The sequence below is a fragment of the Zosterops lateralis genome, assembly GCF_965231275.1.
Source record: "Zosterops lateralis genome assembly, chromosome: 3".
Taxonomy (NCBI): Eukaryota; Metazoa; Chordata; class Aves; order Passeriformes; family Zosteropidae; genus Zosterops; species Zosterops lateralis.
The window spans coordinates 87,317,610-87,343,582 of NC_139764.1; the positions used below are offsets into that span (position 1 = coordinate 87,317,610).

The 25,973-nt window shown below is 36.1% G+C and overlaps 1 protein-coding gene across 1 annotated transcript in view; it reads left to right on the forward strand.

The window, feature by feature from the left end:
* The window catches only part of EYS (eyes shut homolog), a gene marked incomplete at both ends in the record, with an annotated part of 727,941 nt that overhangs the window by 600,293 nt on the left and 101,675 nt on the right, over nt 1–25,973 (forward strand). The window contains 2 exons of the mRNA XM_083857640.1: nt 17,910–18,018; nt 20,827–21,047. Of these exons, the coding sequence (XP_083713766.1) occupies nt 17,910–18,018; nt 20,827–21,047 (330 nt within the window). The remainder of the gene's footprint in view (nt 1–17,909; nt 18,019–20,826; nt 21,048–25,973) is intronic.

Below are 25,973 nucleotides of genomic sequence, written 5' to 3' on the forward strand. Positions count from 1 at the left end.
CATCACAGAATTGTTCAGTTTAAATTCAAGATGAGCTGCAAGAAGCTAGTATATATCTCATCTCACCTTACACAAGTTCTTGAACTAAACATGAACTAACATTTTATGACCTGCAACTTTCATAGCATAGTATTGCTGCATCTTCAGATGATGAGATAAATTATTACATCATCTAATAACTGTGAAAACTTTATGTACATATTCTGTACTTCTAAAATCTCATTGCATGCCTTTAAACAAAAAGTAAACAAAAATTCAGATATTTTATTCTTCAAAACTGCATACTGAGTTGTTGAAATACTTTACTTGTCAGTAAATGAGAGTATCCCTGCTCATTTTAATCCCAGATTTCTCAGGATGGTTTTCTATGGGCTCCAAAGAAATTCTCCTATAAAAATAATGTGCCTTAAATCATTATCATGGATAGCAGAGTCCAAAATGTTCAGCTGATCAAAGATGAGGATTAAAAACTTAGCTTAATAAGCTTTTTCCTCTTTCCTTTTCAGTTTTTCCTCTAGAAATAATCATACTCTCTTTTCATGTCAGCATAGAGTTTGTATCTGATTCAAGCCAAATAAGGGCTGTTTCTTCCCCACTTGCCCAAACTTGTGTCAATATTCAGCAGTGACGATGAAGACAAACACAGAACTTCCTTTGTTCCCTTGACCCTTCCTGAATAAGAAAGGGTGATAAAAGGAAGACAGGGAGAAGAAAAAAAATAAATACTCATCAAGTAGATTTTCCATAGCTGGTTTCCCATGCAATTTATTCTGTTTATCTAATTATGTGCAGCATATATCATAGTTGAATCACCAGCAGGTGTCCTGCCTTTTATATGTCAGGCACAGATGTATGGGAATTTTTTTCCTTCCTGACCAAACAGTAGCCTATTTTGGTTGGGGTTTTTGTTTGCTTGATACTTTGGTTTGGTTGGGGGGTTTTTTTGTCTGTTTGTTTTTAATTTGAAAAACAGTGCAATAGTTGTTTAATGAAAACAGCAGTAGAATTAGATGACCTAATCCTGCTCATCCTATCTTCCTGCCAGCTCTTTTCCTCTGGCACACAAATGAAAGGCAGATGCATAGCAGGTGAAGTTTTCCAGGTTCATCATTAAGCAAAGCACTTAATATTGACTGCAAACAGCCAAATATTTGATTGCTGCAATTTAATAAGTGCAAGGGGTATGTTCTTTAAAAGAAATTTATGTTTAGATTAATTCATCCTTATTTCTAGTAACTTCACGTAAGATCAATAAAAGCATGACAATCACAGAACTTGCACTCATTACCTGATGTATTTGGCATTCTTCAGACATCTTGGGCAAGTCTGTTCATCTCCTTCAGCTTTTTCCCTGTGATACAAGATTTACAGGGATCTTCCTATTATAAAATTCATTATTAATCACAAAGTACCGAGGTGCATAGATAAAGACTATAATAATTTCTAAAATTAATTTATATTAGATAGATAAAGCTGTTTCCTGAAGTACACTGCCCTTCAGATAGACCATTTCTTTCAAGAGTCTCCTAATACCATTATATCCAGATCAGCTAAGTGGGTAAAAAAAAATTTTGGTCAGCATTGCATTGTCTATTTGGCAGGCAGTTACCCATGGAATCCCTTAGTGCTCAGTGTGAGCCAGGGAAATAAAGACATTTTTCACTGAGTCCTTCAAAGGAAAAGAATCTTCCAGCACGACCTCCTAGGATTTGCCTCAGAGGCATGTCTGAACTATACACCCATAAATGCTCTTCTGCCCATACTAGAGATGTTTTTGCTATACACAATTATCTGAAATTATTCCATTTTTCCTTTTCTATTTAAACTTGAAGGATAGCTTTCTTCTCCAAACCTTGCAAGTATCTGATACATAGGCTGGGATATGTTGCTGTATTTAGTTTGATCATTTTTTAATAAGTTTGGTTTGTTCTTGGTATTTTGGTGTTTGAAGCTTGAAAGAGTGACATGAAATGAAAGACAATTCTTTTGATTTTTTTTCATTCTAAAGCAGGACTTCTTGTTTTACAAGCTATTTGATAGAACTCAACTACAGGTCAGTATTGAATCCTCTGAACTAAAAGACATCCATGATGTGATCCTGTTATCATCCATTTTTCTAGCATCCAATATTCTTTTATCTATTGCAGTAAAAAAAAACCCAAACAAACAATCCCCATAAAATAACCTTAGGTAAGGGGATGCTGCAAAGGGATTGGCTATAATCATACATACAAACATACAGAAGATATCCAAGATATCCAACAGCCACAACCTGGAACATGGGAAGTTCCACCTAACATGGAGAAGAGCTGCTTTTCTATGAGGGTCATTGAGCACTGGAACAGAGTGCCCAGAGAGACTGTGGGCATTGTCTCCTTCTGTGGAGATACTCAAAAGCTCTCCAGATGCAAACATAACGTGCTCTAGGGGACCCTGCTTCAGCAGGGAGGTTAGAACTGATGACTTCCATTGGCCCCTTCTAACCCAGCCCGTGCAGTGATTCCATGTGAAATGTAAAAATCAGTGTATACTTTGGCTTTATGGTGGGCCATAATAGCAGAGGGTCTGCTCCTAACACCCTGTTAGGACACTTAGGTGATAGAGTACCTAAAAATTGTTTGTCCTTCAGGCTCATTCAGGCCACTTCAGCAATTTGTTTGTTTGTAGTGTTGACTGCAGAGGCTGCCAGACACTCTCAGGGGCTGAGTTGCAACATTAAGTATAAGCTGGTAGGGAGCAGGACAAGGAGTGTATGAGACAGTTCTGGATCACATACTGTGGAGTTCCCTACTTCTCAGGATAGTGGACATTAAGTGCCCCAGTCTGCAGGGATTCCCACTCTGCAAATACTAATTTAAAATGCTTTTCATTAGAGCTTACACTGTAAAGAAAGGAATATAACTGGTAACTGGTAAACCCCAGTTTTGTGTTATTTAATTTGTTGCTAATTTGATACGACTTAATCTGAAGTTAATTTTTGTCAGTTAGAAATGTTAATTCTGATAACTTGATACATTTTTCAGTGCATGAATCTTGACCTAAAGTATCTACATGGATAATAACACCAAGCATCTCTCTGAAATGAAATAGTTAATCACAGAGTAGTTTCATAGTGAAATAATTTCTAATATTTCCAAATTCAATATATGTGTAGTTGCATTTATAATATATAAGTGGCAAACTGGCCATCAAAATCAAGCAATAAAGAACCTCCTCTGTAAGCAAAACTAGATTATACACACACAGTAACAGGCATTGTGAATTGTTTACACTTCCACAATTTCCTTAATGGCTTGCATTCATAAAATGTAGCCTTGTTAAAAGGCCTGTGCAAGATTTTGACTATCCATGAAGAAATATGGCACATTTCACATCATACAAGATTGTTTTTCTTTCTGTACCTCGTACTTTTTGTTTCTACCATCTGATGAAAATAATCTATCTTGTTTAAGAAACCAAAAATCTTCCTAAAAAATACCCTGTGAATACACATTTATGCATACAAACTAAATGTATTATATTTACCTTGATTTTCTTTTTTTGTAGTTAATATTCATGAATCTTGTGCAGTATTTATTTTCCAAATAATACATTTTAGCTCAAATATATCATTAAACTAAGTGAATGAAAAAATAGGAGAGACATTTGTAGCACACTAGGAAATACACATCTGGCTATTTAGGTAGTTTCTGATGAGGTCCATCCAAATGACTTTATAACCTATTTTTTTCCTTTTGATGTTCAAATACGCAATAAGCATCATAATTCCATACCTTCGTGTATGTTTAAGATTGCAGCTAAAATGTGTATAAACATACCACCATAAAGCAGCCTATTTTTTCTTTAAAAATAGTTGCTTATAGCTTAGCCAAATGTTCTTAGCTGTTCATGTTGGATGCTTTGATTTAGATAGGTTCAAGTACAAAACACACATGGAATTATTATGAGAATCTTAATTTCTTTGACAGAGCAGTTCTAAAGCTCATATATTCATTCTGATGGGGGAAACACAGTACATGTGTTATCAAAAGCAGATTGCAACAAAACATTTAATGACTCCAGTCCAGATAAAGATGAGTAGAGAACTTTAATCAGTTTAGATGACAACAGTAAGCTTCAGAATTGTGCACTTCTGTATTTATGCACGTATTCTGAAATCAGAGACCTCCTCTGTTCTGTTCCTTTGTGTGTTCAAAGCAATAAGTGTCTCTCAAAAACAAACCTTTTTTTTTTTTTTTTTTTTTTTTATGCAATGAACTGGTTACATTGTGTGGCCATTAGTCTTCACAAATCAATCTTAAGTCTGGTAAGTGGGAATGTTGTTTAATATTTCTGCCTTGTATTATTGACTTTAGGTAAGTTGTTCATGCTTTGTGAAAGTAGATTTGTAATATGCCCAGAACTTTTGGCAATGATGCCTCTCATTTCTCCAAAAATCAGTTATTTTTACCTGTACTGAAGAGGGCCTGAAGGGATTATGATGACAAGGCCTTACCTTCTTCCTTACTGATGGTATCAAAAGGAGAGACACAAGGTTGGTGAGGATCAGAGGAGTAGAAATAACTAACTCTCTTAACTGGCTTAATAAGAAAGATCAGTTATTCATTTCCAGTTTTATCTGGGTTACAAATAGTGCATTACTCTTCTCTGCAGTTCTTCATGGCCCTTTGTGACAACATAAGTAAAGATTAATACGAATAATATGTAAGTGATAATTCTTGTCATAAATAGGAAACTTTTCTTTGGTAATAACATGTTGGTACCTTCAATTCTTAAGCAGTACAATGGAGAATCAAATATTCTGTTTTAAGAAGCTACCTTTAGCTAAGTATGCCCTGACTCACATTGTCTTGCCGTATTTTCAGTTGATCTTAATGTAATTCAACTGAATTAGTCATTTATGGAACATTATAGAAGAGTTGAGTAGTGGATATACTTGTTTCAGCAGTTGTTGCTGAGTTATAAGAGATTAATTGTCTGCCTATTTCATTTTTTCCTTCTGGGATGCTTCTGAAAATGTCACCAGAAGGGATCAAGAACAGGCTGTTTGAATACCACTATGAGAAGCTGGCACATAAAGTTTGCCTAAGTCATAATTAGAGAAATGTGACAGTAGCTTCAAGGTCCAAAGGCTTAAGAATAGAAAGGATTAGAAGACATGAGCCTTAAAGAGACTGAAAGCAAAATACTTCTTTTTTTAATTGATATTTATATGTATAAAACTGAAATACAGCAGGATGTCTCTTGGTCCTGAGTCCTGGCAAATATGTCAGCCACAGCCTCAGGATTTGCAGTAGTTGGCAATAGAAGGTCTTTATTCTCCAGTCTACCCAGGATTTCCTGTACTAGTATATAAATTGTTCCTTCTCTTGGTGTTCAAATTGAAGAGTCACTTTCTCATTAACCACATTGCTTAACCTATTTTTCTCCTAGTTTTCCAGTGTAGAGGGGAGGTAACAGTTCATTTTAGACCATCAGAGTACGCAAAAGAAAATTAATTAGTGCTGCCTGGTAGAAGTGATATATGTTACTGATCATTGTATTTCTTGTGTCTGTAATGGGTAAGAATGGATCCACAAAAGGAGATCATTGTAGGATTGCAATTATCTGTACAGCCCTGCATTGATAGAGCTTTATTCACATGTCAAATGGCTTCCTAATTTTTATTCATAGGATCAGACTTATGTAAGACAATAAATGGAAGGCTGTATCTGAAGATGGTTAAACATAATAATTAATTCCTATCCTCTAGTGCAATACCAAGCTGTTGCTAGGTCCAGAAGAGTCCCTCTGCTGCTGGGAGTGATAGCCTTCCCAGGGGAAGGGGAGACATAATTTGAAGACTGCCTACTATGTCTCTCTTGAATCACTTTTTCAATGGTCTTTTGTGGTGTTTTCTTGGTGAGGTGTTGGGATAATTGAACCCTCAGCATTTGTTTAATTTTGCCTTTTTTCTTAATGCCTTGAGGGTAAATTATCCCCCTCAAAATACGGTGATTTGGATGTGTTATTTTCCTTTATTCTTCACTTTAATCTGGTTTAACCATTCTAAAAAGCACAACTTATGCATAAATAAATTCTGTACACACAAGAAAAAATTTCAAACACCAATCATCAGAAATATGTGTATATGTATATTTTCTTCAAACTGTATCTCATAGCTACTTCACATGAGACCATTGTTTCTATATGTACATAAACTTCTCTCTTGCTTCTCTTTATTTTCACAATCTGTTCATATGTGTGAGATTCAGTTAGCTGGTAGGTAGATAAATGGCATAAAAATAGCTTTAAGATGTGATACCAAAGCAACAATGCAGATAGGTTTTGAAATTTTAAGTTTTACCAAGAGCTCTTTTCATATTTTTCCAGGCTTATAACAGTGTTAATTTGCTCACCAGGAAGTAATACTGAGTATTTCTTATAAGAAATTATACTCTGCTTCTACTGATATTAATGTTTTCTTAAACATCAACACAATCCAAGACTCCTTTTCAGTATGTTCAAAATCATTCTACCTCACGTGATCTTGTACTTAAAGAGAAGGAAATGCTTGACAGTAGTCAGAGAGTCATGTTTCACTTGAGACTAAAGGACCTCTGAGTTGGTACTTCTTTTAGGGTAGTCTTTTAAAGTTAGCATTCATGTGTTCCATGCAATCAAATTTTTTATATATGGTTTAGCAGAAGTCTTCCAACTTGTTTGAGTCTTCATCAGTGTAATATTGCATCATTGCTCTTGATGATTATTTTGGCTTTTTCTAAATTAATTCCCTAGTATCAGCTATTATCCCTAGACAATTTTTTTCCCATTTCTCAGAGAGAAAGGCATATAAATGACTTTTGAGGTAATAGGTCAGTATTGCCATTTTGTTTGCTGAAATTATTTCATCTCCATTTAAGGGAAGAACTGTCCAAAACTTATTATCTAATGACTCTTCATAAAAAGGGTTTTACTCTTTTCACACCAGCATACTCTTTCCGTGAAAATTAAAGTTCAATTTTCATGTCTTACATATTTTGCATTAGTTGTTGCATAAGCTTTAGCAGAAGGCTTTTTACTGAAAGAGGAAGGCCAACTTTCTTTTCTGATACTATATAATTTTTAATAAAATTGCTTGAATGCAATTTCATCTATATTAAAAATCAATGAATTAGACAAGCCACATTACAGAGTAAGAATGAGCTGTACAAAAGACCACAAGCACCTTCCCTAAGGATTATTCATCTCTGGAGCACCAAAGAGTAGAAGTCTTTCTCTTTGATATAATGTAGACTCCAAGAGAAGGTAAAGGTACCCATAATGCAACTTAAACAGGTTCAGGTGCAGCAAATACCCAGTTGTTACATGAACCTGAGCCAATGCAGCCGGAAACAGGAGAAAGCAACTGTATTCAGTCATGAAGGTGGATTATTTGGTTTAGAAATACAGAGTATTTATTAGCAGTGAAATCTCAATTAATTCATCTAACAGACAAAAAAGACCACAAAATATGCTATGAAGCCTTATGATCCAACAAGCATGAAAACAAGTACAGTATATAGCCTGTATTCTTCTATATACAAATTTATTGTCCTGAAACTCAGATTAGTACATAAGGTTTTTGTAGGACTTGGTGTGTACTGCAAGGATGAATTTTGTAACAATCTGTTCTTCCAATACTGTCATGATCATGAACAACAATAATGACTATGATAATGATTATGATAAAAATTCAATTTTATTGTGACTTCAAAACTCTGTAAAAGTGTTAGCACTAGTTATTCCAGTATCTTTGTGTTATTTCCATTCTTGCATGTGTGAAATGGAGATGTCACAGTCTATTGGTTGGTTGTCACAGCACAGTGATTTATTGTGTTTACACCAGTGAAGTCCCTATGAAGTCAATGGAATTTCAAAGATATAATTAAAAGAATTTATACTTTCCTTTAAAGATTCAGTCTGGGAACACATATCTTTAAAGTCATGATTCATAAAATATATATGTTGAAGAGAAGCATTCCATTGAAATAAATGATCCTTGGGTGTATGCTGCCTGTAGTATGCTTGGCAATATATGCATTAGAATCAGTCCCATTAGCCAGTCTACTAAAGGATCATAAACTTGACTATTGGACTAGCAGAGCTGGAGTAAATGAAGCATAAACCAAGCTAAGTAGAACCTAAAAATAATAAACAGTATCTGTTTCACCTAATGTAGGTATTACCATTTTCAGCTACTAATATGCTTATACAAAAACATTGGGTTTTGGTGGTTTTTTAGATTCTGTACTATGTATGAAAAAACCTGTATACCAACATTAAGCAAAGAAATTGCATCTTCTTTGCAAAGTAGATAGTATTTGGCAAGGTAAAGGGTATTTGTTTTCTTTATTTTCTTCAATTTTACTAGTGCCTCCATAGGAAAAAGAGAAAAGAGGGTCTTTTTTATAAGCACATGTAGTGACTGGACAAGGGGGAATGGATTCAAACTAAAAGAGGGCAGGTAGATACAAGGTAAAAATTCTTCATTATGAGAGTGGTGAGACACTGGAAGAGGGTGCCCAAACAATTCATGGATGTCCCATCTGTAGAAGTGTTCAAGGCCAGGTTGAATGGGGTTTTGAGCCACCTGGTTTACTGGACGGGCCATGGCAGTGAGATTGGATTTAGATGATCTCTAAGGTAATTTTCAACCCAATTTAATCTATGATTCTATGATAAAAATATATTGTTTGACTTTCTCAAATTGGAAGGGCCACCCTGTCACGGTCTGGTCTGGTGGTGAAGGTGTTGCAACCTTCCGTGGTAGAAGTGTATTTAAAAGGACACCCAGTTTGACAGGACATAGGCACTCTCTGGCACAAAGTGATTCTCTCTTTCGTGAGGCTGCCTGAGCAGCAACACTCTCAATTGCAGAGTGATTATTCATATTCATTCAAGAGCCCTTTGTGAGGCTGCCTGAGCAGCAGAGCCGTGCTTGCCACCCTGGGTGATGCAGGAATAAAACAGCGAGACAGGGTCTTCCCAATCGTCAGAAGAGCTCTTTTATTCTATGAAGTCTGAAGGGGAAAGAGCCAGATAGCCCCAGAGAAGAGGGGCTATATAGGGTAGCCAGGGGTGGGGTTTCACAACTTGGCCAATGGGGAAAGGAGTTGGGAAAGGGACCAATCAGGGAAAGGATCCAAAAAGAACCAATCAGGAGGGGTAAAAACCAGGAGCAAGGGAGGTAACCAATAGAGTACAAAGTATTAACATAGAACTGCAAAGGCTCATGGGTTGGAGCATTTTTGCTCACCTTCAGCTACAAGGAAATCTCTCAAGGGGACTTTCCAAAGGAGAGTCACTGCTAACTGAGGCAACCTAGGGGCTGCATACTCTCCAAGGGAGTGAATTGTCCTCTGCGGATCTCTCAAGGGGACCACCACAACCCCCTAAGGATTACTGATTCTAGCTCCCTGCTCTTTACAAAACTACTTAAAATTACACCACACACTTAAGAGCATCATCCAGATGCTCCTTGAACTCTGACACTTTGGTGCTATGACCACTTTACTGGGGAGCCTGTTCCAGTGACTGACCAGCCTCTCGGTGAAGTAATTTTTCCTACTGTTTAATCTGAACTTCCCTTGATGCAGCTCAGCTCATTCCGTTTCCTCATGTCCTATTGCTGATCACCAGAGAGAGATCAGGATCTCTTCTTACACTACTCCCCTTGAAAATGAGGTCACTCCTCAGCTTTTTGTTCTCTGAAATGAACAAACCGAGTGACCTCAGACACTCCTTTTAAGTCTTTCTGTTGAGGCCTTTCACCAGTTTAGTAAGTCTCCTTTGGGCACACTTTAGCTTTATATCCTTCTTTTACTGAGACCTCTAAAACTGCATGCAGTACTTCAGATGGGTCTGCTCCATTACAGCATAGAGTGAGACTTTCATTTTCCTCAGATGGCTCATGATGCTGTGCCTAATGCACCCCAGGTTGCCCCCTTTGGCTGCCAGGGTACCCTGATGGCTTGTATTCAACTAGCCATGAACTCAAATCCTCAGATTTCTCTTGTACTGAGTGGTTCTTCAGCCCCTCATCCCCCAGTTTGTGTGTATAACCACAATTACCCATTCCAGGTGAAGACACTTGGCACTTGCTGTTGTTAAATTTCATGAAGCTGGTGCTTGCCCAACTCTGGTCTATCCAGATCTGTCTGTAAGTCTTCTCTGCCCCCAAGGACTCCACAGCTCCTCCTAGTTTAGTGTTGCCAGCAAATTCACTTTAATATACATTTAAGTTATGTGTCTAGATCTTTTATGAAAATGTTGAAGAGCATTGGGCCTAAAATCAAGCCCTGAGAAGCCCACTGGCAACTGGCTGCCAGCCTGATGCCACCCCATTTAATACATCTCCGAGCCAACTGCTCAGCCAATGTGTTATAGACTTCTCTGTGCTCTGTACATTTTATCCAGGAGAATACTCTGTTTGGGAAATAGCACAGAAAACTTTGCTATAATCCAAATGTACCACATCTACTCTCTTTTCTTGGTGAACTAGATGGCTGACCTAGTGCTAAAAGGAGATTAAGTTGGCTAAGCAAAATTTTCTCCTCATGAATCCATGCTTTCTATGGCTGATGAGGGTGTTATCTTTCAGATGTTTTACAATAATTCCTGGAATAAGCTTCTCCATATTTTATCAGGCACTGAAGTGAGACTGACAGGCCAGTAATTAACAGGGTCTTCCTTCTCTCCCTTCTTGAAAACTGAGACAATATTTGCCATCTTCCAGCCATCTGGGATTTCTCCAGGCTCCCAAGATCATTGACAAATAATGAAAGATGGTCCTTGATGACAACTAGCCACATCTTTCAGTACTCTGATGTTGGGAAGGATGGGACAGGAAGGACTTATGAATATGACTGCATGGTAAAAAATACTGCAGATATAAAACCTGTAAGTGAAATAGGAATGAAAGCCAGTTTCGAGATGAAAGCCTGGCAGGCAGGAAGACGGTGATTAGAGGACAAAAGGACAAGAATGTTGCCTTTCCACCTTGGCAAAGACATCCGGGAACAAGTGCATAAGAAAGAAGTCTATAGAGCTTAGAAAGTAAAATGACATGGTAATGTAGTTGTTCTTATAGTCTGCATGCAAAGTTTGTAGGTTTTGTATCTCATGCCGGTTGGTCAATGTGAATTAGAATAGTCAACAGAAAAAAGGATATATTGTATTGTCAAAAGAGGATTGCTCTCTTGTCTTGTCCTGGCTCTCCTACCTTTTGCCCTTACCTCTCTCCTCTGGCCCTCTCACCCTTCTTCCCTTATCTTTCTTGGCCCATCTCCTCTCCTCTCTCTCACCTCGATTGCTCCTGCCTTCTCCCCACGTTTTTCCCCTGCTCCTGCCCCGCTTTTACCCCTTGGCTCTCTTCTATCTCTCACTCTCTCCATTCTCTCTTTAGGGCTTTGCTCCAGTCCAGGCTGGTGGCTGGAAGCAGAGCCCGCTTTACCCACGACCCTTGTAATAATAAAGCCACGTGTTTCTAGAGCATCTCAGGTGTGCAGAGTTCCTTGTCCCTGCCTTCCATGGAAAAAATTGTGTCACTCTGGGATGAGTCCCATCAGGACCCAGAGATTTATGTACATACAGCTGAAGCAGAAAATTTCAAACAAGTTCAGGGTCAACTGGGAGTTTATAATTCCCTAATGCATTCCCAAATTTCACACACCTCTTGTTGTGTGTGGTTTGTTTTATTTTTCCCTAAAGAAAGGGCCATCAAGGGACTCCTGAAAGACACTTTAGGAGTCAAAGTAATTTGGAGTTATTTTCCATTTTTATCTACTCTTCTCTTTGCTCTTCTTTTCTCTTTCCCTCTCTGTACACTTTTACTATTTGGTCAGTTTACAGCAACTAGAAAACCTGAGAATTGATGTTGAATTGCTGGAGGTTATGAAATATGTTTCATTGGTTTCAAATAAAATGTCAGACATAAAATGCAGCATTCATTTTTATAATTGTCACTTCTGAGGGTTGCAATTGAAGTTGGTAAGAAATACCAAAATTTGACCTTACTGAAATAGAAGATGATAAAGAGACATGCCAACCTTTCCATGGAAGAAGTATGCTGAAGTTAATTTTTGAGAAGTGAAGGTACGGTTTTTAAAGCAATGGAATTTTTATAAATATATTTTTAAGGGGAAAAAAGGTAGTAAGTGCAAGAAATTTGGAAAAGTATGAAGAGATTATTAAAACCGCAAGGCACAATACAGATTTTCACGCTTGTGAATTGGATATGCTCAGTCAAAAGTAAAATCACCTTTCTTGAAAAATCTCCTGTATTACTTGACAGTTGGTTAGGTGTTCCCTTGACGACTGCTCTGGTTAATCAAGGCTGTAAAAGAAGCCACTATGTCAGTGTTTTGCAGGACAATTTTATTTTATGTCTTTAATATCAATACTTTTTTAGTAAAGGGATTTTTGTGGGGATTTTTTTTTCCTATGTCGAACTGTTAAGCTGGGCTAGTGTTTTTCAGATTGTAGGGAGAAAAATAACAAGTAGTTCTAAATGTAGTCATCCAGTTGTGGCATTATAAAATGGACAGTAGTGTAATACTTTCTAATATTTTTTTCAGAGGACCAGAAACTCTGGTCTGCTAGCAGTGTGAGGTCTTTGTTCAGAAACAGTCTTACCATGATTTTTTAGCTTGGATAAAAGCAAAGGTTCTCTTTATAATGCTGGGGTAATTTATACCTGCTGAAATGACACTTTAATTTTGCTATGCCTCTCCTTAATCTGTTAGATATATGGCTGCACCTTCAGCATTATATAGAAAATACAATTGCTATAAACTAAATTTTCTTAAGTATGTTTACATAACCATGAATGCTCCATTTTTACATGATTACATTACATAGTTATAATGCATGAAAACAGTTAAAAGTCTTCCAGAAGTTCCAGTCTCTGGACTGATTCTCATCCATATTGTCAAATACGTAATCAGTTTAAGATACTTCACTATGTTTCCCTTGATAAAACTGGAAGCTGAAGAAATCATGCTATCAATTAGAGCTTAAGTCAGTCGTTCCAATTATTAGAACAGACATTAGTAGGGATTTTGCATTCCTGCTTTCTACTGTGCTCCTTTAGTGCCACCTGGTGACTAGCTTGAAAGGAAAAAAGTGATTTTATTTCCAGCTGGAGAAATAGTCTATGACAATTTAAGCTAAAACATTTACTGGAGCAAGATCATATCAGGTAGCGTTTGATTTAGAGGTACCCTAATCTTAGCTAGCTTAAGAGTTCTTTGACTATCACTTCCAGTCCTAAAGTAACACAGTACCTAATATCCACAATTGTGTCATGAGTGTGTGAGGTACACATTGCACTTTGCTAGAAATCCAGTGTTCATGCACATAATTAATCAACATGCAACTAGTGATGACACAGTATATAATTACTGTTTTACACCTGCTGAGGTCCATGAATCTTTTGTAAAAAACAGTAAATCCTTCATAATTCTTGTTAACTTTATAAAAAATCCACAGAAACTATGAAAAAACATGATATTCTAAGCCAAGAGGAAATTAGAAGGCTGAATATCTTCTCACTTCAAATTTATGGAAATAAATATTTGAATTCATCAGGCCTATATCTTAGCATCTCCAGGAACAGGTTGGGCTTCACATGGCTCCAGATCTGTTTAGGTTACTGTGCATAACCTTGCCCATATGTCCTCCACATATACACATTTCCCCTAACTACTCCTCGCACACCCAAATCTTTACTTCCCTGTGAATCCTTTTTATATCATTATGGGTGTGATGTACGTGAACCAAAATTCTGGTGCCTGACAAAATTATCCTGCAATAGGAATCATATTGCATTCTCTCCTGTCACTGTCTCTGGAGGGAAAAATATGCTGGCTTTAAATGCAGCCGGAATATGCCACTGAGACGTGAGGCAGATGTACTGAAATGCCTTCAGCATCCAAACGAGTGAAAAAGCATCACTGAACTAAAAATACTTCAAAATTTAAAGATGTCAGTGATTAACCACTTTCATCTCAGGTGTTCTTAATGTGAGGTCAGTATCTCATAATACGAGGTTAATTAGAAAAATAAAGAAAAATGTCAAGAGAATAAATCATCAGTTTCATCTTCTCTTTTCTAATGTGGATAATGGATTTCAATCTTCTATGAGGTGCGTGAAATAATACAACTGCATTTATTCAATTGCAAGATTAAGACAGATTTAAACATAGATTATAAGAAAACTTTAACCAGGTTATAGAACATGAATGGTATTTTAGTTTTGAAACATCCTGTGACAAAATATTTCAAGCCCCTTCTTTATTCCATAATTGTTTTTAAAAAGTAATATTATTATAATTTTAATGTGTCCATGTAGCACTTTCTGGCTTTAAATGCTATAATAAAAAGACTGAGCATTTATAGTTTAATTTCCATTTTTTCGTATGTTTATAATTTTCTAAGAAATTTGTCTTTTGGACTGTAATTTTTCATGCTCTGTCTCTTTCTAAAAGCTATTCTAGGCATATTTAAGTAATCTAGCAAATTCAAAGAGTCTGAATTTTGTGGTATCGTAAGCATGAAAAATATCCATTTTGTTCATATTTCAAATGACAGTTTTTTCCATCCTATCAGACAGAGAGAAATTTCAACTATTAATTCATTGGAAATCTTTACAGAGGAAGAAGCAAATGCTGAAGGAAACTGGTAGCATGGACTACATTCCTAACATGCTCTCTAGAATACCGGACAGTAGGCTTGTAGCCTGTGGTTTTATTCTCGTGACTCAGTCACTAATCTAGTGGCTGACATCAAACAAATCTGTTCTGCTCTTTGAAATTTCATTGCTGCAAATTGAAAAAAATTGATACACCTCCATGTCCTTTGTGAAGTTAAGATATAATCATCAAAATCATGGTAAAATAAGCTGCTGTTTATGGATACTGAAGTGTTTTATTTGGATTTTCTTTTTTTTCTTTTTTTCTCACATATTTATTTAAAGGTAAAATGGTTACCAGGTATGCCTCAGTAGGGATGACTGCTATTATCTAAATGAATTTATGACACTTGGATTTGTCTAAATAAAGATATCTAAAGTAGAGAACTTGTCAGTATCAAGCAGTATTTAAGGCTTATTTTAGTTGCATCTATGTTTAATATTCCACTTTTTTCCTCTAGTAAAGGATCAAAACTATAGAAATTACGTGTACAAAACAGTGAGAATGTGTGTACACCAGGCATTTAGGATGGAAGTTTACAATGCTGAGTGCATGGCTAATTGCTTGAAGATGGTAACACTGGCACAGACCTCATTGTTCTTTTATTTTCTATTAGATTAGCGTTCTTCTTAATTAATTTTGCCACTTCACTTAAACTTTTGTTCAGCGTGGGCTGGACCATTGTAATTTGTGATATAAGAGGTTATTTAGAAAAAGAAACATGCAGACTTCAGAAATCTTTCTGGAAAGCAGAGGCAAGGCAGGGGCAGAGGGGAGGCTTTGCTATGAGCATGTTAGGTCTCTACTACAGTATCCACTTTGAGTAGAAAGCATCAAGGAAAGGCTGTGAGTTTATTTCCCCCAAGAGAGAATCTTAAATGAGCTGATTTTCTATTGACTGAGAAAGTTATTTTTCTATACTCTGATTTACAGAGATAATTCCCAGCAGCTGAAATATGAGTAGGAATAATAAATCAAATTCAAAGAGTATTTTACATTTCAAGAATTGGTTGGAAAACACAACAATGAAAGTATTTTTTCCAAAATTGTCCTTATTTCAAGTAAAAAGGAGATCACTGACTATCTGTCAATATACTCATTGTTTATTAAGGAGAAACTTCTGTTTACTGAATTCATAATTTATAAAGAAATTGTGCAAATCATATGGTCTTCAAAACAGCAGGCACTGCTTCTGACTCCCTATATTTGAAATCAAAATATTATGCTAAGTTTAGACTTTTCAAGAAAGAATGCAGTTGAAAATACCTTTACAACATTACTCTTTTTAACCTAATATTAGAAATGAAAATAAACATTTTTCAAACTCATTTGAATAGTCTAGGGGTCTAGATCACATTTCAGAAGGTGATAATAGAAAATGCCTTTCAAATATCTCAGACTTTAAATGAAAGATTTAAGAATAAGAAAAGTGTTGCATACTTACAAGGTAGAAATAATTTAACACATTTCAGCCCCATGCATCAGTGAAAAGTCAATGAATTAGTATTGACTGATTTAGCTGTGAACCAGCAGTGGTATAACCATTGGAAAGGTGGGATTTATTAATATGTGAGTTTCAGCTACTGATGTAGATGTACTGGCTTTAAGATGAATTAGTAAATTCACTGGTTTTGTGCTGCTCACTCAGAAATCACTACACTGCAGTGAATTTATATTCATTAGGGGCTCAATACTATATCCATTTATGTCAATGCAGTGTTCCCAGCAACTTCAGAGGTGAAAACTGAGATTCTAAATTTCATAATGAATCTACAGACAGGAGGATGAAATAGTAAGATTTTTGACACAGGAGCAGAGACACAAAGCTGAAGGCATAACCTGGAATAAATCAAACCATGGCAGCTGCATACAACCAACCAGGTGGTGATATATAAAAGGTACCATTTGAGACTATGGTACATCTTGATGTGTTTTCTCCAGGAGTAAATTTGTCCTTGCCAATGCTGAAGTAACTTCTATGATTGGTAATGTTTGCTTCTAGCGAACAGATTTTAGTGGGCTTTAAAATATTTTAACTCTTTCATGTGTGTAGACCCTAACATAAAAATTCATCTATCCCAACAAAAACCAATTTATGAAATTCCTATTATTGTCCTTTACCATTGTTTCAGGTGAAAGAAATGGAAAATTTGGGAGTCCATATAAACACATTATTTTTTTTCAGAAGCATTTTTAAAGTTGGTTGTGTAATATTTGTGAAATATTACATAAAAAATGTAGCATTGTTGTTGTTAGAAGCCATACCCTTGAAACCTAATTATGGTGACTTGGCTGAGCAGAGTTTCCTGTGTAGAGTACATGTAGTCAGTAAACCTTAGCATGCTTCCCAATCACAGTCTCTTTTACAGCACATGAAATTTAAATTGGAAAGTATTTCTACAGAAATAGAAGAAATCAGTTTTTAAGAATCTATCAACTACTATTGCATTTGCTGTGATAATTTTTATTTAAATTTCCTTTCTAAATATAAAAGTGTTTTTCAAAATCATCTTTTTTTTAAATTGAATTTTTATTGCTGATAATATTAATAGCATTTTGTCAGATCTCATCACAGAAAGAAACGGAAGAATTCTCAGAGTTTTATTGAACATTCACTAGTATTTACTTCACAAATTCCCTTAACCTTACATTCTTCTTTATCTCTGAGGCTCAATACCAGAGTTTACACTAACACACTTTACAAGCAGTGCTAACTGCATCACAGTGTAGTTTTTCTGCTCAGAGATATGCAGCCTTTCATTTCTTATTCCATTTCTGTTCCCTCTGTAGGTCACGAAAAGGAAATTTCAACCCAGGCTCTTCAGCATCATTCAACATTGATGTCACTTGTCCAACAGTACTCTGTATTATGGAGACTGTATGTTAGCGTACGGTTAGCACTTAAAATCTATCAATACCCACCTAAATACATAAAGACTTTTTTCCTTCTTTTCTCTGTATATATTTCAAACGCTGGTCAAGAATAGTAAGAAAACAAACAGAAGAGGGACATTAGTAGATGAAACATATTTTCTCCTGGGTAATTCAACAGCCATGAAACTGGAATTTGTAGTGTCCAAATATTTTCATCCTTTATGGAAGTATGAACATCTCTTTCACCTTAACTTTGCCATGTGAGGTTTGAATACTCCATGACCAACAGAATAAACAGCAATGGGATCTTCTGTTTCTTTACAGCTACATGTTGCCTGTAGGCAGTCCTGAAGGTTACTGCATGATTGAAGTGGCTGCAGATGGAAGCCCTCCTGTACAGCACAGACTTTCTTTCTCACATCGAGTATCTCAGGTGAGTTTGCAAAACATCAAAAAAGAGCTGTTTGCTTTGAACATTTCATCAGCATATGCACTACAGTTATTTTTGAAGGAGAATAGGTATACTCTGACTTCTTCTAAATGAAGAAATGCAATTCCTCTTCAGTTATCATTATATGCACCTAGTTTCTTTCTCTTTGGTCCTTTCACCTTGAGCAACCACAACATATCCATTAATTTCTTAGTTTATTTGACTCTGAAGCTTCTACTACTGCTGCACAAAGTCCATAAAAAGGACACGGATGCTATGAGAGTTAAAAACATGTATATTAACAGTGTTATTACCTAAGGCCAAAGGGTTATTAGAAACAATTCAGATATTAAGCAGTACTTCTATATACTGTTTAGTTGCAAGCCACACTGTCTAATGGAGGATAGTTATGAATTATCAGTGATTTAATCTGGTGTCAGTATTATTGCTAGGACTTTGCTTCTGAATAGTATTGTAAAAATATCTGTCTCCATTTTACAACTGAAGACTCATTCTGAATGGACAGGAGGCCAGCTTTCCCAAATCTTGAATTTTTCAGTTATTCTTTGTCTTCATTTTATTGCCTGTATTTTTTATGCATTCTCTCATCGCAAGATTATTTCTGCATGAAACATTTAAAATGTTTTTAGACGAGAATTTGAACTGTGATTGACAGCTTGCTTTATAAGTTTGTTCACTAGAAGACAAACCTGTAGAGATGTTAATCTTGATGTGCGTCTCCCAGTATGCACTGCTGGTTTGTAACAGAATTTCTTCCCTTGCATGGTATGTAGTATGAATGTCAAATTCTCATGACTATTACACTTACATCTGCTCCTAGTCTTCCAAAACGTCTATTTACAAATTACACAATCAAAGAAAGAAAAAAAAAAAAAATCTTATCTGTAAGACAACTAACGAATATCTTCCCATTATTGCCCAAGATAATCCTTTTTACCACTCAGGTTCAAAGTGAAGGATATTTTCAAATTAGTATTTGAGAAGTTAAACATGAGTATTACATAAGTTATTGATATAATGGTATATTAAGCCTTTTATGTTATGAAGAAGACTTACAGGAATTGTTTCTTTGTGCCTCCTTAAAATATATTCTGGTTAAGTCAGTTAAATTCAGAACAGGACCTTTATAGAAAGGTGTAGTAACATGAGCTTAAACATTAAATACATTATGACAAAATCCAGTGATGCTAGAAACTGAGCAAAGCCTACCGAAGTGGTTCTGTGATACACTGGATCTGCCCCCAAGGTTACTGCTTTTGTAAAATAAGCCAAATAGTAAAGGAGATTGTGTTGCAAGCAGAGTATTAAAAATGCTGTTCTTAATCACAGACACTTAATAATGCAGTCCGATGATTTGCCTAATTCTTGAAAGAGATTCACAAGCAGAGAGAAAATGTCTGCAAACACTACTTACAAATCTTGTCTATCACTGTAGTGTTTCACAGTTTTGTTTGAAACGGGATAAAGTCAAGTGATCTGAAATGAATTCAGCAAGTGCAGAGCCAATGTCTTTAAATTCATTTGACATGAAAAATCTTATTTAATTTTATTCACGCCTAAAAAAAAGTAGGTGTTTTTCTTTTTCCCTTCAGAATGAAAGACACTGAGTAGAAGAATATCTGGCAGCATTCACATTTGTTGCATTGCCCAATTTCACTTAAAATTGTCAGCAACATAGCTCCAGGACTTACAAAAGTAATACTAGAAAAAGGGAAGCAAAAATCATATGGATGTGTGAATTCCAGATAAATCAATGAGATGTTTTCCTTCTACTTCTTTACAGGCATCTGAATATGATAGTGAAGGACCTCTTTACTATAAATTACCCCCTCATATGTTTGACATATGCCATAAAATATTTCTGATTGCACTGGTTTATTCCTGCTTGACTTGAATGGGCTAGGTGTCACTCTCTTTCTGGACTAATGGTATCATACAAATAGATGCATCACTGTGTGATACACCTATGGATTCTTTTTTTTTTTTTTTTTTTCAATTCCTAAGAATTGAAAGGCACTTAGCAAATGAATTTAGGTATGATGAAGTCCCATGTCAGAATTCAGAAAGTGAGGAATTAGCTTGAGTTGTGGAATTCAGAGCGTTAAATGAGTCACAGATTCTTTATATATGATGATTAAGGTCTTGAATCCTAGCTCAGGCAACAGAGGAATTACCATATTGAGCACTAATATGATTTGGTCAGATCCTTTGTGAAAAGTTGTGGTTGTTTCTTTGCACCTTTATAAGGGTATTCTAGGCTTCTGAAAATTTGAATATTTCCTTTATTCTTCCCCTTTGGGCTTCAGTACAGCAGTCTGTTTTCTGATATTCATAAAAAAACCAAAATCCTTTTTTTGTATTCCCTATATCTTGGGGTCCCATAGGTCCCAGGTCCTAAAGGAAATGTCTTCAAGCCTACAGCTTCTGCTGTGTTCCTGCAGCAAACTTCAGCCATGAATGTACAACTCATCATATAGGATGAGGGCATCTATGTAAAAAACTTACCATGTTCACTGTGGTTAAGGCTGGGAATTCCAATTTGTGTTTTGTGGATGTATGTTTTCTTACATATTTGAAAATATGGAAGCACATTAAAGCACCCTCTTTATAAGGATTATTTAAAAAAATAGAGAATAACATTTTTAAAAATAATTGCTTTAGAAATTATCAGAGTTTTTGGCCATCTTCAAGTAATGATTATTTCCTTTATCAGTATCTACTGTTCTTTCATTGTTTACAATAAAATCAAAAATCAGGTTTTTTCTGACAGGTCTCTTTTTGTTTCTGCAGATCACCTTTGGATCAATCTTCCTTGGAAACGTTCCTGTTCATGAGGAGGTTCATCAGTGTGCTGGGCAGATATATGGCTATAAAGGATGCATTAGGGATTTTCAAGTTAACCACAAAGAGTTGTTCATCATAGATGAGGCTCGTGAAGGAAGGAATGTTGAGAACTGCAATGTTCCGATATGTGATTATCATCCATGTCACAATGGTGGGACCTGCACAAGGTAAGAGGTGTTTCTTTGCCCATTTTATCATTCATTCTTGATGAAAAATTATTGTTATTTTCTCTGTAATGAAATAATCACCAATCTTTTGTCCTGACAATTTCAAATAGAAAATAAACATTTTTATGCCAGCCAGAGAGATGTTACACTTAATCTCCTTGCATGAAAAGTGATATTAAATATAATGACATTGTCCACACAGGTTATATATTTTGTTGAAGTCAGAATTCTTTGCAACCAACCAGATCAGTACTGCTACAAGACTAAATCTGAACTGTTGTAGACAGTTTGGGCCAAAGGCACAGAAGACTTCATTCTTTTGCCTAACAGCTTCGTATCTTACTCAGTCATGTGCCCTCCACACATCTGCATGGTGTCTTCCTCAGTGCACATGTTCATCATCATGCTGTGAAAACAGTAACCAGTGACTTTCTTGTTCACCTTCAGCATATGTGAAAAGGTATTGTCAAAGAACCTTTGGAAGTTAAGGTGCATCATGCTGAAAGTGGAAATGAAGTCTGAAAGAGGCGAGTTAAAAGAACAGAGGATGATGGTTCAGTTGAATGATGATTCAGTGGGAGCACAGTAACTTGATCATTATCTAAGGAACTCAGCATTTAGAAACACATTTCTGGTTAGAAATGATAGAATTTGTGAAGTAACTGCCAAATTTTTGTAAAATTGTACTTTACTTCAAGGCAAATGCTGAACAGAACAGTCTAAAGTTCTTTTGATGTTCTGGTCCACCCTGTGTTTCTTAGGTTGAGGAGATCGTGTACAAATTTCTGAAGGACTTCTCTGCCTCTCTTGATTGATATGAACACACAAGGAATACCAAATAGGTCTTTGATCTCTAAGTCTTGTTTGACTAGAGCACAAATGAAAGCAAGGTATTTTTATGAAAACACACAATTTGCCCACCAGTCTGGCGAAACTGAGTGCATACTTCAGCATAATGAATCTGTTTTTTCTCTGTTGGTCTTTACTGTATCTCTGCCATTCTACTGCTTGGCCTGTCAGCTGCCATTATGGAATACTGTTTCATTTGAATTTGTGTCTGAATAATTCATGAGGATTGGATTTGTTTCCTGCCTTTCTGCTTTCCAACTGCTGGCCTAGGCCCTTTTCAGAAATGCTTTTGTTTTGAAATAGGTCACTTCTTTTCTGTCCAGAGGCGTCAAGGAAGACTGGGCATGTGCAAAACAGGGATCAGTGGCTGTACAGTAGCAGAGTTTTCATGATTTTCTACAACAGCCAACTGATTTTCAGCTAACACCGCTTCCAAACCCAAGAATGATTCATCTTAATAAGCAGGAAATCAACTGTCAGCAAGCCTGAATAAATTAATAACATGCTTCTGACGAAACTCAAACATTAAAAGGAGGTATACAAACATTAAAACATTAAAACATTAAAAGGAGATAGAAGCATGGCCAGGTCATCTGGGCAGAGTACAGCCAAAAAATCCCACTACTTAGATATGGAACAAGCCTAAGCCCATCTGGAGATTAATCTGGCAGGAATGTGCAGAACAAAACCAAAAGCTTATACAAGGATACCAGCAGCAAAAGGAAGACCTAGGAAAATGTAGGCTTGCTGCTGAATGGGGAAAAATTCTGGTGACAAAAGATTCAAGAAAGACTGAAGTGCCTTCTTTGCCTTAGTCTTTATTGATTACTGAGCTCCAGGAATTCTATTCCTCTCCTGTAGGAGAAAGTCTGAAGAATGGAAGACCTACATTTGGCAGACAAGAATCAGATTAGGGGACTTTTAAATCAACTGGACATATATCCATGGGACCTGGTGGGATTCACATGAGTGGTGAGGGCACTATCTGATGTCATGGCAAGATTTTTGCCAGGTGTTTCAATTATACTGCTTAGTGGAAAAAAAGAAAAATATATATTTTTCATTGCATTTTATTCTTCAGGCGCTTAGCAACTAACTGCTGGGTTTGCTTCTGAAAGACCAAGAAGTATTACATAGCAAATGTCTCAACTGTATTTTTTAAGGAAGACTGGAGTTTATCAATGCATATTTGCTGAGTATGGACAGGTGTGTTTTTTAAGAAATGCTTTTTACCGTTGCTCTTAAAAGTTAATTTCCTTTTCTCATCATCAGAGTACAAAAATAGTACTGTAGTCTTCAGCCTATTAATTACAATGATTATGCAAAAGAAATTTATTTGAAAGGTGTAGTGGTAAAATATTTGTAATTTTAGTAGAAGAAGACAAGGATTAGAATGTACCTAGTTTTCAGATACAAAACTTCAGGATGCAGCTGACCTGTATTCTAATCATTGGTTATATCAGGTGCTCCCCTGCAGCCTGTTCAGGGCAGGGCTTGGCACCAGGCAGGATATCAGGACAGTGTCCTTGGACACTGGCGAAATCCCTGGGTAGAGTGAAATGCTGAGGCAGGACTGCAACATCAGTCCACTGGCAGGGGCTCAGGATCAAGCTCAGAAAGGGGACCAAGGTCCAGACACAGACCTAAATTGACTAGGCAGGGCAATGGTGACAGAAAACAGAGCTCCAGCATGTGTAGTGGTGACTTGGGAAGGCAGACAATGTAATTCGAAATGCACCTCACCTCCTCTTTCTTACCCTCTGCTTAATAATCTAAGCATGATGCCACATGGTCTGGGATATCACCTGGGTCAGTTGGGGTCAGATGTCCTGGTTGTATCTCCTTTCAACTGTGTGTGCTGCCCCAGCCTCTGTGGTGATGTGGTGGGGTGAGGAGCACAAAGGCCTTGACTGTGTTATCAACCCAGTGTTCAGCACAAAGGTAAAACACAGCCCCACACCAGCCAGCTACTGTGTACAATATTAGCCCCATCCCAGCCAGAGCCTGCCCAGTAGAACAAAACCATCAGTTTCAAGAGTATTTAAACATATGTTGCATCAGATGAATGCTTCATTAGAAATCTAAATTTTTAATTCTTTACATAGTCATTATGTATTAGATAAAAAACCAAAACAGTCTTCTATGTACATGCTCCACTCCTTTTAAAAGCACTTTTTAGAATTCCCTAGCTTTTTTACTGCACTTTAAATTTATACTAACATAGAATTCCAGGGAGTAGTTAATTTCAGAAGGGGAAAAATGACAACTATTCAGTAAATTTAAAGGTTTGATGCCACATAGTTCTGTGGAATTCAAAGCTCATTGTATGTGTTTGAAATGGGCATGGAAAGATTAACCTTGGAAGCACTTAATATTCTGTGTGGCCCCCTGATCATATGAGCCAGATGTTGCAAACCAAGCTTAATGTTAATTAAGAGGATACATCTGTGTGTGGGAAATAAACTCATGAAATTACCTCACCAATGATTTGACAATTATATCAGCAACTACACTAGTAGCAGTTGATTAATGTATTTCTTTTAAATTGTATAAAGACTCAAAAATGTAAACATACAGAAGCTTAGCTTTTATAGTGTAGAGTACAATCTCAAAGTTAATTGCTCCCACAAACAATCATGTTTACAGTGTCTCAAACTATTCTCACAGTGATTATTCTTACTGTTGTTATTTCCCATGTATTGATGCAGCAGATGGGTCCATTAATGTTAATCAATTAACCAAGACTGAAAAATCAAACTCAATTAGCAATAAATTTCAATAGAGAGACACTTATCTTCAGATTTTGACTGCCATGTATGTTGTAATCAACAAAAATATACAAGAAATATAAATTTTCAATTTTCATCTCTTGACAATGTAAGAGATACCTTCCTAGACCTATCTCATTTAAATAGCATTTTTTTAGCTATAAATAGAAAAATACATATTTGAATACAGAAATTTTGCATTCCATTTTCTGCATTCTGGGAAATGATGCAATTCCCCTTAAGCCTTTAAGAACAGATCACTAAATGAAAATATCAAAACTCTCTTCTAGAGTTCATCTGATAACATTTGGAATGTCTTTTAATAAAAAAAAAATAGAGAATGCTTTCAAGATTAGGTGAGCTTATAAGTCCATAATTCTATGGTTGAGCTTGGTTAAGTGATAGACTATCTTATGATGTAGATGCTGAGGAGACCAGATGAAGTGAATTAACAACTTTTGTGGTGTCCTTTTAGTATATACCCTGAATACTAATTAATAGCCATATTAATTAAATAGTAGAAAGTAAAAGCCATATTAATTAAACAGTAGAAAGAAACATTATGAATGTGAATTTTTAGGAAAAGAAAAAAAAGGGCTTAAACTGTAGACCTTGGAAACACTAAAATGTTTTTTTCAACATTTTTTACATCTATTTTTTTTTCATTTCAAAGGCTACTTCTGGTGATCCTTTCCCAGCCATGTGCCAAAAACACATTTATGCTTGCTTGTGCCCATAAGCAAAAACTGTGTGTTATGGCAGGTTTCAGCGGAAGGTATTAACCTATCGATAGGCTTGTATGCCTTTATTAATTCTTTTCTCTCATTTTTAGCACAGAGCTGCAGTCTGCTTCCAGCCTGCAAAATCTGGCTTCTGTGCTTCCTGACATAAAGATAGAATGATTACCCTAGAATGAGTAAGTGTCCACTTTCAAACTAAGGAACACTCAAGCATTTCTCCAAAACTAGCAAGAGTATTGCAGGCCAAATTTAAGAATTGCTTGTGGATTTCTCTCACTGCTTTAGATGTAGGTGTTCCTAGGTAAGAAAGGTACCAGCTAGTCAGAAATAACAGAATTGATTGTATATCAAGAAACTTTTTATATATGTGTTTTGTAGACTAAGAGACTCAGACCAACATATTATTTAGAACATCAGTTTGTTGGGGTTTTTTATAAATCTAAATCCTAGTTAACATCACTAACATCCATATTAAGTTTAGAATTAATATTTTAAATTCCACTATATTCAGGTTTTACAGGAAGATAAATGAAAGGGATTAAATTTCATCTTAGTTGATTTTCAAAGGA